This window comes from Zea mays, chromosome 8 (assembly GCF_902167145.1).
Source record: "Zea mays cultivar B73 chromosome 8, Zm-B73-REFERENCE-NAM-5.0, whole genome shotgun sequence".
Classification (NCBI taxonomy): Eukaryota; Viridiplantae; Streptophyta; class Magnoliopsida; order Poales; family Poaceae; genus Zea; species Zea mays.
Genome location: NC_050103.1, coordinates 140,016,941 through 140,028,213, shown reverse-complemented (window position 1 = coordinate 140,028,213; position 11,273 = coordinate 140,016,941). Strand labels below are relative to the sequence as shown.

General features: G+C 46.1%; 2 protein-coding genes across 4 annotated transcripts; one reads left to right on the top strand and one right to left on the bottom strand.

The window, feature by feature from the left end:
• Positions 1 to 400: 400 nt before the first annotated feature.
• Positions 401 to 4,560, top strand: LOC100193373 (F-box protein SKIP8). Of its 3 annotated transcripts, none has more exons than XM_020541881.3 (3): positions 401 to 1,099; positions 2,043 to 2,239; positions 4,255 to 4,560. In XM_020541881.3, exons 1-3 carry the CDS (start codon positions 704 to 706, stop codon positions 4,298 to 4,300), a joined length of 639 nt encoding a protein of 212 aa, XP_020397470.1. In that variant the 5' UTR covers positions 401 to 703; the 3' UTR covers positions 4,301 to 4,560. The 3 variants fall into 3 exon arrangements, with proteins under 3 accessions (XP_020397470.1, XP_023156494.1, NP_001131975.1); XM_023300726.2 differs by lacking the exon at positions 4,255 to 4,560 and adding an exon at positions 3,671 to 4,231 and having other exon boundaries at positions 402 to 1,099; NM_001138503.1 differs by lacking the exon at positions 4,255 to 4,560 and adding an exon at positions 3,716 to 4,229 and having other exon boundaries at positions 463 to 1,099.
• On the bottom strand, positions 4,454 to 6,905 carry LOC100502398 (DCD (Development and Cell Death) domain protein). The gene is made up of 4 exons (NM_001196876.1): positions 6,040 to 6,905; positions 5,776 to 5,876; positions 5,595 to 5,678; positions 4,454 to 4,832 (listed from the first exon to the last, which is right to left on the bottom strand). Exons 1-4 carry the CDS (start codon positions 6,725 to 6,727, stop codon positions 4,677 to 4,679), a joined length of 1,029 nt encoding a protein of 342 aa, NP_001183805.1. The 5' UTR covers positions 6,728 to 6,905; the 3' UTR covers positions 4,454 to 4,676.
• Positions 6,906 to 11,273: the final 4,368 nt, after the last annotated feature.

The window sequence follows — 11,273 nt, the reverse complement described above, 5'->3', positions numbered from 1 at the left end:
ACACTTATAAAGAGATCCTCATTTCTATATTTCAGGAGATATAATTTTAAAGTCTATTAAAGGCTATCTCTGTCTTAGAGTAACTTTAAGAGATTAACAAAAAATATTTGCTAAATTTGCTAATTTAGATACTCTCTAAAATAGATTTTACAAAAATGCAGCTGACTTATCCAACAAATTTAAATTTATAATTTTATATGGAGCAGGTTATCTAAAAATGGAGAGCTAAAGTATAGAGATAAAGACTACTAAATTTGAAGAGTTATTTATCTTAATCTGTTGTAGACATTTTTTTATAATAATAACTAAATTTACCTTTACAAAAATATTCAACTAGTTTTTTTGGAGTTGCTCTCATTTCCTATCTATATATCATGCAAAACAGTTTTACGATCCGCCGAACTGATAGCGAAATTCGCTGCGGAAAGGATCCATTGCCATCTAACCCATCCCCGTTCCTAGGTGGCGTAGGGCGTAGCATCCATCTATGTTCGTCTTCCTCGATCCTGAACGAAAACCAGTAGCCAACCTTCCCCGCGTGCTCCGTGCTCATTCATTCCCCATCCCGTCTCCTCCCAAACCAGAAGACAAAACCCTAGCCTCCTCCTCCGTGTGATGGGATGCCGTCCAAACCCTACCCCCACTCCCTGACCTCCTCTTCCTCCTCCGCCGTCGCCCCCGCGACCTGGATGTCCGCATCCGCATGGACGGTGCCCGAGTCCTGATCGCCGCCGGTGCCACCGCCGTCTGCTGCTTCGTCTGCGCCTTCTGGGTCTTCCGTTCCTCTTCGTCCTCCTCCCCCGCATCCCCAAAGAAGCACCAATCCCCTTCCACCAACTGCTGTGGCTGCGCCTCCTGCGGCTGCCGCGACGCCAAGCCCGCCAACGGCGAGATGGCCGTGGGTGGGGAGAACAAGAAGAAGGCGCCGGAGCCGGATCCGCCGGAGGCGCCCTCCATGATGGAGCAGCTCGTGCCCGAGATCACCACCCACGCGCTCAGCTACCTCGACTACACCAGCCTCTGCCGTCTCTCCATGACCAACTCCGCCATGCGCCGCGCAGCCAACGACGACGGCGCCTGGAAGGCACTCTACCACAAGGTGCGTGGGCCTGATGCGCACACAACCCTTCCCTGAACTTCCCTTGACTGGTCTGCTGTCTGATTGGCAATGTAGTTATTCGTCTCTGCCTATTTCCACTGCAATAGGACCTAGTTTATCCGTCCCGGCCTATTTCGACTGTAATAGGACCATCACCGTCTTGAGGTTAGTGTATTGCTTTTCTGCTGGTGCATACAATTATATCCTTTGGGTCCTTGCATTGAGGGACGAAGTGGACAGGGGTTGGGATATTAAACGATCTAATGCGAAGCCCTTATGTTGAATATGATGGAGGGCTAGGTTTTTTTTTCTTTGTTCAGTAATTCTATCGATTTCTCTTAGTAACTGAAATTTTGTTAAGACATTCAAACATCCATGGCTCTCATCGGACACACGGGATGGCCTGAACTTTGCCGTCTGCCGTGGCATCTGCTTACATCTCTGAACTGAAGGAAAGTTACCCAGATACGATACGAAGGACTTCATCTTGCTTCAGTTTCTGGATCTTTCCTGGTGTTTTCACAATATTCCCATGTAGATAGGCATGTGACTGCCTATGACAAGCAAGAAATTTTGTGTTGTGCACATGTACGGATGTGTCCTTGTTTTCCAGTTTTTTTTTGTTGCTCACAAATCATAATACTGTGTTTGTTTATCATACAGTCAGGAATTCTAACTGTCCGCACAACTTAACATATGGTTTAGTTTTCTGTGTTCCATTTGATTGCCACAAATTTACATGACCTTTTAATTGGATAATAATTTATTGATGCAACTTGTTGAATTTCTCTCCTTTTTTTCTCCTTGATGTGACTATGTGTATTGTGAAGTTGTGCATTTTGACTGTTTAAAACATCAATTCATGCGGTTATGATTAAAGATTTTTTAATAATTTCTGATTTTGTTTTGCATCCTTGTATGTAATGTAAATAAACTCTTGCAGGATTTTACGGTGGAACAGGGTACTATAAATCCTCCTAATGGATGGAAGGCATACTATGCAGCTACAAAAGCCATCATTAATCTTAACGCGGAGTTCTACAATATCATCAGGGAAGGGTCCTTGCCAGCAATGAGTCGTTTTTGGCTTAATGCAGACTATGTCAAGTGTATTCATGCGACTGGGGAGTTCTGCCCTGGGTATGTCTTGAAATCTTGACTTCACTGCCATCGATTCAAAGTTCTATTTTTTCCCTGGCTTCTAATCCTTCTGCTTTGCAATGTGTCCTATGGTTTATTTACAAGTCTGTTGATTTGATGATTCCTATGTTGTTGACTTTAAATGTGATGTGTTTATTGGGAAGGGAGTAACCAATGCATGTACACACTTGTTGACTTGTGTACTCCAAGGGGGTGTGCACCTAGTTGTGGTTGATCTGTTGCTTCGTTTGCATAGATATGTGTTGGAACTCACTGACACGTGGCCGAGCGACGGCCTTCCCTCCAACAATATGTTTCCTTGCTTTATGCCCAATGGTGGCCATGGACACATCGCGAAATGGATGGAGTATGTTATAGGGTTTTTAGCAAATTAATTTTAACTCGTTGCATATGTTAGGCTATCTCTAGCAGCTTACTCATTCTCATCTCATATTTCCAACTCTATTCTGTAAACAGTACAGTCTACAGTGCAAAATAGTGTTTTGCACAGCCATATGCACGATCTGTTGGCCATAGCCTTAGGTCAAAGGGAAGTAATTTTGTTTGATACAATTTGATACCTGTTACTAAGATTCAGATTCGGATATGTATCGTTGCATTGCACTGGTGGAGCAGAGACATTTTGAGTCAACACTTGAATTATTTAGCATATAGACACATATCAATGCATTGCTGTAGTGATTAATTTTGTTTCTTTTACAAACTTCAAGCTCTGCTGAGTGCTGATAGTTTTTTCAGAAACACGCACATCATAGCTTTTTCAGAAACACGCACATCATAGTTTTTTCCAACTATTGAGATCTTGCAACTATGCTGAAGATTGGTTGGAATTTTTTTTTTGGACAGAAGTTGTAGTTTCTAGTTATGCACGCACACAAATGTCTGAAAAATGACTAGATGCTACATGGGAACTGAAGGGGTATCTAGCACCTCGTTTATTAGGTGGCCTAGGGGGGTTGCCTTTTCAAACAGTGTGCACACTTGTGCTTTTCATCTTATAAAGTACACCTTTGAAACCTTTGTACCTGTGAACATAAATAAAGATGGTGCTCATTGAAATGTCCGTGTCTTCTATGAGAAGTAAAGTTTGTATGCTTTGGCAGGATCGGGATCCATTGGTTGCTGTCTTGTAGTAGGTTGTACTTGACCATTTGTCATTAACCAGATAACCATACAACTAATTCCATTGACTAGGCTTGGTGTGTCAGGTGACAGATGGTAATCTGATTCTTATGAAATTTTCACAATGTGAATCTAGTTTCCTTTCTAGTATAGAACGCCTTCAGTATGTTGGTGTTCTATTTGGGACAAACGTTTTGTATTTAAACTGTAAGAATCCTTTTTATATTATTCCCCTCATCAGTATTGATTTTCGAATCGAACTGTTGAAGAAGCAGCGTTATCTAACAGGCCTTACTGGTGTGAATGCGCCCACCCATTTCTGTTCCTTATCAGATACAACTCAGTGATGGAGAGCTGGGGCCTGCTATTCAACTGGGGCCAAGATGGAGGGCAGGGCATTGGGTTCCAGATAAGGGATGTCCGTGTCCGTGTGCTCGGTGAGATGGCATGGGTGAACATGAAGGCGAATGTTGATGTTGACCCTTTGGTGTTCCATGTGACGAACGTGTACGAGCTCTGTAATGGGAGGTGGTATATGGTCCATCACCACAGCTCGCTCATGGCTCACCCTGCTCCGCACAATATGTTTGGTTGAAGCTGGAGAAGGAAAGCAAAGAAAACCTTTGGGAAGAAAATTTGATGTGGTATGAATGTTTTCTTGACCGGAGATAGATTGTCGGATGTATTTGAGTTGAGGAGAGATGAGATTCCCCCCACCCCCACCCCCACCCTTTTTCTCCGTTGTGGTTCTGTTTGTTAATATTGCTCCTCTGGAGCTTCGTTCCGCAGTTTTGTACAAATATGTTTTAGGTGAATGGAAGGTTATGGGCCGCAGCTGACTTTGATTTATCTGGTGCCAACCGTTTGTGCAGCATGCTTTGTCGTGTCGTGCAGTTCAGCTACCAGCGAGTTGATTGAGTTTTATTCTAGAACCAGAATCGGTCGAAGCTCAAGTCATGGTGTGGAAGTGGCAGGTAGCTGATGCTGTCGAATCTGGAGCATTCAGACGCAGTATTATAACCGAGGTATTGTCGCGAGGGACGAATTCCAATCCAACACAACATCTGTAGTGCAGCACAAGAACTGATGGTTTGTTTTTATATAATATTGATACATGTATCTTACGGAACGAGGTCTAGTCTTATAATAAAAACAAAAATAATGGGACGCGTGCCTCATACATAGCCCTTTATCATATCAAACAAAGGTGGATAGTTTGGTCTGTCCCTCCAGCCATTTTATTGTCTGTGCATTAATGGATTGGCACTGGCGGCGAGGGGGCGGCAAGGAAGGCTCAGGCGTCATCCTTGTCAGCGAAGATGTCGAGGAGGGCGAGGGTCTCGGCGACGGAGAGCTCGAGCCGAAACTTGGGCCCGTCGTAGTGGTGAAGGATGGGGCGGAAGGCGTCCTCCTCCAGTGGATCGTAGATCTTCCGCGTTGCCACTCGCACCTGCACATCACAAACATCATGCATGCGTCACCACTTGGGTAACAACTACGAGTACTAGATACTCCCTAGAGGCCTAGATGCGATGAAACAACATGCTACAGCTACAGGTTGCATCCTCACGCCTCTTGCAGTTGCACCATCTCGTCTAAAGATGGCAACGGGACCCGTTGCCACTCGAGGAATTACTCCATTAGAGAACTAAGTTTGGTCGTAATTTTACACCCACGAGAGACCTGACGTGTCCCGTAAAGGTTAGGCGGTCAGCCGGTCACTAGCAACCTACCCAGGCAGAGGCAGGCAGATTGGTTGTTTCGCACGGACACGGTGTTTGTAGACAATTCTTTAAAAAAATGTTTCTTGAGTTGTGATCCGGGGCCTCTAATCTTTTCCAGCTCCACACGTCGTCGCAACATGTGATGTGGGAATGTGTGTGTGTTTTATTTTATTTTATTTTCCGTCATAATTCTTTCTTGAGTTGTGATCCCGGGGCCTCTAATCTTTACCGGCTCCACACGTCGTCGCAGGCGCAGCATGTGATGTGGGAATGGGTCGCCACGCTAGCCTTTTGTGATTTTGTCTGTCTGTCGGTGACACACGTACTGTTTGGTGTTGTTGAACTTGAACCGTTCAAACAAGTGTAATAAAAGTCACGCTAGTGGTGTGGTTGAGCTGATCGATCGTCCGCCATGACGGGAGAGGAGAGGAGAGGAGAGGCTGGAGCTGCATTAATTGGAAGAAGGGGACTGGATTGAAGCGTACTACCTGTGCAGGGAAGCGCGACTCGCCGGGGCACTTCTTGTCCTCCCACGCCGTCGGGTCGATGTTGGTCCCGCCGAAGCTGGCGGCCTGGTGATCGGAACCGGATCCATGAGAGCATAGATGCAGATGAAGATGAAAAGGCAAATCAGGAATTGGCTGGCTACTGTAATGTACTGTACCGTACCTTGAAGATGCCGTGCAGCTGGTGGGTGGAGTAGTTGTAGAGGAAGAGGGGCAGCCCCGGGCGGATGGCCCGCACCGAGTCCCTGTACCTCGACGGCAGCCCTGCATCCACCCCATCAAACACAATCAATCAGCTCTGCTGGTTTATTCCGGTGTTCATCATCAATCAATCAACAAATATCGCTTCTTTTCAGCTGCCCTAGCTATTTCAGACAGAAACGAAACGATACGGTTCTTGTGCCTGCGCGCGCGGTCAGTGGCTCACCGAACAGCTCCCTCCTGAGGTTCTCGTCCATGGTGTCGTTGTTGCAGACGAAGATGTAGCCGCCGATGGCCTCGCCCCGCGGCAGCGCCTCCGACGCCGGCAGCGTCTTGAACCGCTTGTCCGTGGCCGCCACCGCGCCGCCGTTGCCCTCGTTCTTGCCGTGCTTCCCGCCGCCGCCCTTCTTGCCGCCGCCGGCGTGCCCGTGGCTGTTGTTGCTCGCCGCCCGTCCGGCGGACTTGTTGAAGTAGCTCTTCACCTCCCCGCCGCCGCCGCCGTTGCCGTTACTGTTGTGGAAGTAGCTCCCCATCTTGTTGAACGCCGCCAGGCCGGCGTTGTCGCTCCTGGCGTAGCCGCCGTTGATCGTGGCGCCGCTGTGGTTGTAGACGGGCGCGGCCTTCTCGGATGGGAGGTTGTTGTAGCGGCCGGCCTTGCTGCCGCCGAAGGCGAGCTTCCCGGAGCCAATGAGTCCGGGCCCTCCATCATTCAGGCTGAGGCCCACGCCGTTGTGCTTGCCGGCGTCGGCTGCCGACGCGGAGGCCGCGAGTAGGTCGGTGTTGTTGTTGCGCCGCCCGCCGGCGCCGGTGGCCGGAGACCAGATGGAGTCGCCGAGGGAGAGGCCGGAGAAGGCGGTCGTCTGCAGGCGCAGCTGGTCGCTGAACTGCCAGAACTCGCGGTCGTACCCCTCCATGGCTGTGTTTTGCTTTTGCCGGGGCGGACGGAGACGCGGAGCAGAGCAGAGCGATGGAAAAGGTAGAGGAGCTCCAACCAAGTGCAAGTGTGCAAGGTGCCGACGCGTGTGCCGAGGGCCAAGGGGGGAGGTGTTATCGCCGCTTCGGTTGGTGGTGCGTCTCGTCTCGCTCCCGTAGTGGTTGCTGATTGTGGATTTGAGCGGAGGGAAGCCTCAGGGAAGGTGGCCAAACCGCGTCGCGCCCGGGCGATGAGACGTGGATGTCGCGCCACGCAGGCGCTCCTGTCTACTACGCCTTCGTCAATCCTAATACTCTAGTTTAGTGCTTGGATTATGGGCCTGACTTTTTAGACTAGCACGAGCACGATCCAAAAATAGAAGCCCAAAGCGTGGTCCGACACAAAATAATATGGACCGGGCTAGCACGGTCCGAAGCCGAGCCTCAAATTTCAGCCCGTCGAGCCCCGGCACAGCCCATAGCCCATATAGATGGGCCGGGTTTAGGCCGGTACGGCCCAATTAAGCCTAATCTGTTTAATTTCTTTAATTTAGTAAGATATCGACTTTATATGTTATTTGGAGTTCGTGTGGTTAAATGATGCTAGAATTGTTTAATATCTTTAATTTTTTAAGATATAAACTTTATATGGTTGTAATATTTTGATTTTATGTGGTCAAATATAAGGCCCGGGCTTGGACCAGTACGACCCAACGAAGACACGACGTGGTTTAGGATCGAACTAAGCCACTGTTTTTACACTTCGGGATAGCACGGCACGGTCCAAAAGTTTTTTGGCTTTCCTGGCCCGAACCCGTTTGGCACAAAATATGATGGGCTCGGGCCATGCTGGACCGGCCCGGCCCAATTCCCAGCACTACTCTAGTTAGTACTGTATTTGGTAAGCTGAGCCCTTTTTTAATAATAATAATAATCGCGGTTCGGTGCTTTTGTTTTAGAAGTTTTACCTTTTGCCCCACGAAACTCCTAACACGAGAGAAGGATACCCCATAATCACCCTAGTCTCCACTATATTTAAAGCACCAATTTCAAAAGCGATGAAAGAGGTGGGGTTTGAACCCACACTCTCTAATGAAAAAAGGGTGGGAGACACTAGGCGAAACTATCTAACAAATAGAACATCATGCTCAAGTGTTTATAATATTGAATATAAATTGTACATATGTATATATGATTTTTTGTAAAATAAAAAATAATCGTGTCGGGCCGGGCCAGTACTACGGGCCGAGGCTACGGCCCAAGCACCGCACGGCGCTCGTGCCGAGTTGGCCCAAGTGAAAGTCGCCTAGAGGGGGGGTGAATAGGCAAATCTGAAATTTATAAACATTAAGCACAACTACAAACCGGGGTTAGCGTTAGAAATATAATCGAGTCCGAAAGAGAGGACGAAAACAAATCACAAGCGAATAAGAACGGATGACACGGTGATTTGTTTTACTGAGGTTCGGTTCTTGCAAACCTACTCCCCGTTGAGGTGGTCACAAAGACCGGGTCTCTTTCAACCCTTTTCCTCTCTCAAACGGTCACCTAGACCGAGTGAGCTTTTCTCTTCAATCAAACGGGACACTTAGGGTATGTTTGGTTTGTGGCTAAATGTGCCACACTTTGCCTAAGGTTAGTCGTTCAAATTGAATAACTAACCTTAGGTAGAAAAGTTAGGTAAAGTGTGGCAATTGAGGTAACGAACCAAACATGTCCTTAGTCCACTACAAGGACCACCACAACTTGGTGTCTCTTGCTTTGATTACAAGTGAGTTGAGAACAAGAATAGAGGAAGAAAAAAAGCGATCCAAGCGCAAGAGCTCAAAGAACACGGCAAAATTCTCTCTTCTAGTCACTAATGCTTTTGAGTGGAGTTGGGACTTGGAAAGATTTTGATTCAATCTATTTGTGTCTTGTATTGAATGCACTAGCTCTTGTATTGAATGTGTTGGCTGAAAACTTGAATGCCTTGAAGTGTTGGTGGTTAGGGGTATTTATAGCCCCAACCACCAAAGTGGCCGTTGGGGAAGGCTGATGTCGAAGGGCGCACCGGACAGTCCGGTGCGCCACCGGACATTGTCCGGTGAGCCAGCCACGTCACCCAACCGTTAGGGTTCGACCGTTGGAGCTTCTGACATGTGGGCCACCGGACAGTCCGGTGGTGCACCGGACAGGTCCTGTTCACTGTCCGGTGCGCCATCTGGCGCCTGCTCTGACTCTACGCGCGCAGTCAACACTGTTCACTGTTCACTTTTGCAGTCGACCGTTGGCGCTGTAGCCGTTACTCCGCTTGGCACACCGGACAGTCCGGTGCTACTCCGGACAGTCCGGTGAATTATAGCGGAGAGGCAATCCCAGAAACCCGAAGGTGGCAAGTTTGGAGTTGATCTCCCTGGTGCACCAGACACTGTCCGGTGGTGCACCGGACAGTCCGGTGCGCCAGACCAGGGCAGCCTTCGGTTGTCTTTTGCTCTTTTTATTTGAACCCTTTCTTGGACTTTTTATTGGTTTGTTGTGAACCTTTGGCACCTGTAGAACTTATAATATAGAGCAAATTAGTTAGTCCAATTATTTGTATTGGGCAATTCAACCACCAAAATCATTTAGGAAAAGGTGTGAGCCTATTTCCCTTTCAATCTCCCCCTTTTTCGTGATTGATGCCAACACAAACCAAAGCAAATATATAAGTGCAGAATTGAACTAGTTTGCATAAGGTAAGTGCAAAGATTGCTTGGAATTAAACCAATTTACATTTCATAAAATATGAATGGATTGCTTTCTTCATTTTAACATTTTGGACCACGCTTGCACCACATGTTTTGTTTTTGCAACATCCTTTGGAAATTCTTTTCAAAGTCTTTTTACAAATAGTCAAAGGTATATGAATATGATTTTGAGAAGCATTTTCAAGATTTAAAATTTTCTCCCCCTGTTCCAAATGCTTTTCCTTTGACTAAACAAAACTCCCCCTCAATGAAATTCTTCTCTTAGTGTTCAAGAGGGTTTTATTAATTTTGAAAAGAGTCATACCAATTTAGAATTCTATCAAAAATAAGATAACCATTTGAAAAACTTCTTTAATACAAATTGAAAGAACATAATTTTTTGAAATTGGTGGTGGTGTGGTCCTTTTGCTTTGGGCTAATACTTTCTCCCCCTTTGGCATGAATTGCCAAAAACGGATACTTGTGAGTGAAATATAAGCCCTTATTCAAACTCTATCCCCCTTTGGTAAATAATATAGGAGTGAAGATTATACCAACTTTGGAGAGCGGTGCGGAGTGACGGCGAAAGATGAATAATTCAATGGAGTGGAGTGGAAGCCTTGTCTTCGTCGAAGACTCTATTTCCCTTTCAATCTATGACTTAGCATGAAATACACTTGAAAAACACATTAGTCATAGCACATGAAAGAGATATGATTAAAGGTATATAAAGGAGCTATGTGTGCAGAATATCAATCAAAATTCCTAGAATTAAGAATGTTTAGCTCATGCCTAAGTTTGGTAAAGGTTTTCTCATCTAATGGCTTGGTAAAGATATCGGCTATTTGTTCTTTGGTGCTTACATATGCAATCTCGATATCCCCCCTTTGTTGGTGATCCCTCAAAAAGTGATACCGAATGACTATGTGCTTAGTGTGGCTGTGCTCAACGGGATTATCCGCCATGCGGATTGCACTCTCATTATCACATAGGAGAGGAACTTTGATTAACTTGTAATCATAGTCCCTAAGGGTTTGCCTCATCCAAAGTAATTGCGTGCAACAATGGCCTGCGGCAATGTACTCGGCTTCGGCGGTAGAAAGAGCTACAAAATTTTGTTTCTTTGAAGCCCAAGACACCAGAGATCTTTCCAAGAACTGGCAAGTCTCTGATGTGCTCTTTCTATCAATTTTACACCCTGCCCAATCAGCATCTGAATAACCAATTAAATCGAATGTGGATCCCTTGGGGTACCAAAGGTCAAACTTAGGAGTATGAACTAAATATCTCAAGATTCGTTTTACGGCCCTAAAGTGAACTTCCTTAAGATCGGCTTGGAATCTTGCACACATGCATACGAAAAGCATAATATCCGATCGAGATGCACATAAATAGAGTAAAGATCCTATCATCGACCGATATACCTTTTGATCTACAGATTTACCTCCCATGTCGAGGTCGAGATGCCCATTAGTTCCCATGGGTGTCTTGATGGGCTTGGCATCCTTCATCCCAAACTTGGTGAGTATGTCTTGAATGTACTTCGTTTGGCTAATGAAGGTGCCTCTTGGAGTTGCTTGACTTGAAATCCTAAGAAATACTTCAACTCCCCCATCATGGACATCTCGAATTTTTGAACCATGATCCTACTAAATTCTTCACAAGTAGATTTGTTAGTAGACCCAAATATGATATCATCAACATAAATTTGGCATACAAACAAATCATTTGCAATTGTTTTAGTAAAGAGAGTAGGATCGGTTTTTCCGACTTTGAAGCCATTAGCAATAAGAAAATCTCTTAGGCATTCATACCATGCTCTTGGGGCTTGCTTGAGCCC

Excerpts from the sequence above, each read along its gene's own strand:
- LOC100193373 (XM_023300726.2), top strand. The coding sequence starts at position 704 with ATGGACGGTGCCCGAGTCCTGATCGCCGCCGGTGCCACCGCCGTCTGC. Across the intron at positions 1,100-2,042 it reads GGAAGGCACTCTACCACAAG|GATTTTACGGTGGAACAGGG; the intron begins GTGCGTGGGCCT and ends AAACTCTTGCAG. Across the intron at positions 2,240-3,670 it reads ACTGGGGAGTTCTGCCCTGG|GCCTTACTGGTGTGAATGCG; the intron begins GTATGTCTTGAA and ends GTTATCTAACAG.
- LOC100502398 (NM_001196876.1), bottom strand. The coding sequence starts at position 6,727 with ATGGAGGGGTACGACCGCGAGTTCTGGCAGTTCAGCGACCAGCTGCGC. Across the intron at positions 5,877-6,039 it reads CCTCAGGAGGGAGCTGTTCG|GGCTGCCGTCGAGGTACAGG; the intron begins GTGAGCCACTGA and ends GGGTGGATGCAG. Across the intron at positions 5,679-5,775 it reads AGCTGCACGGCATCTTCAAG|GCCGCCAGCTTCGGCGGGAC; the intron begins GTACGGTACAGT and ends TCCGATCACCAG.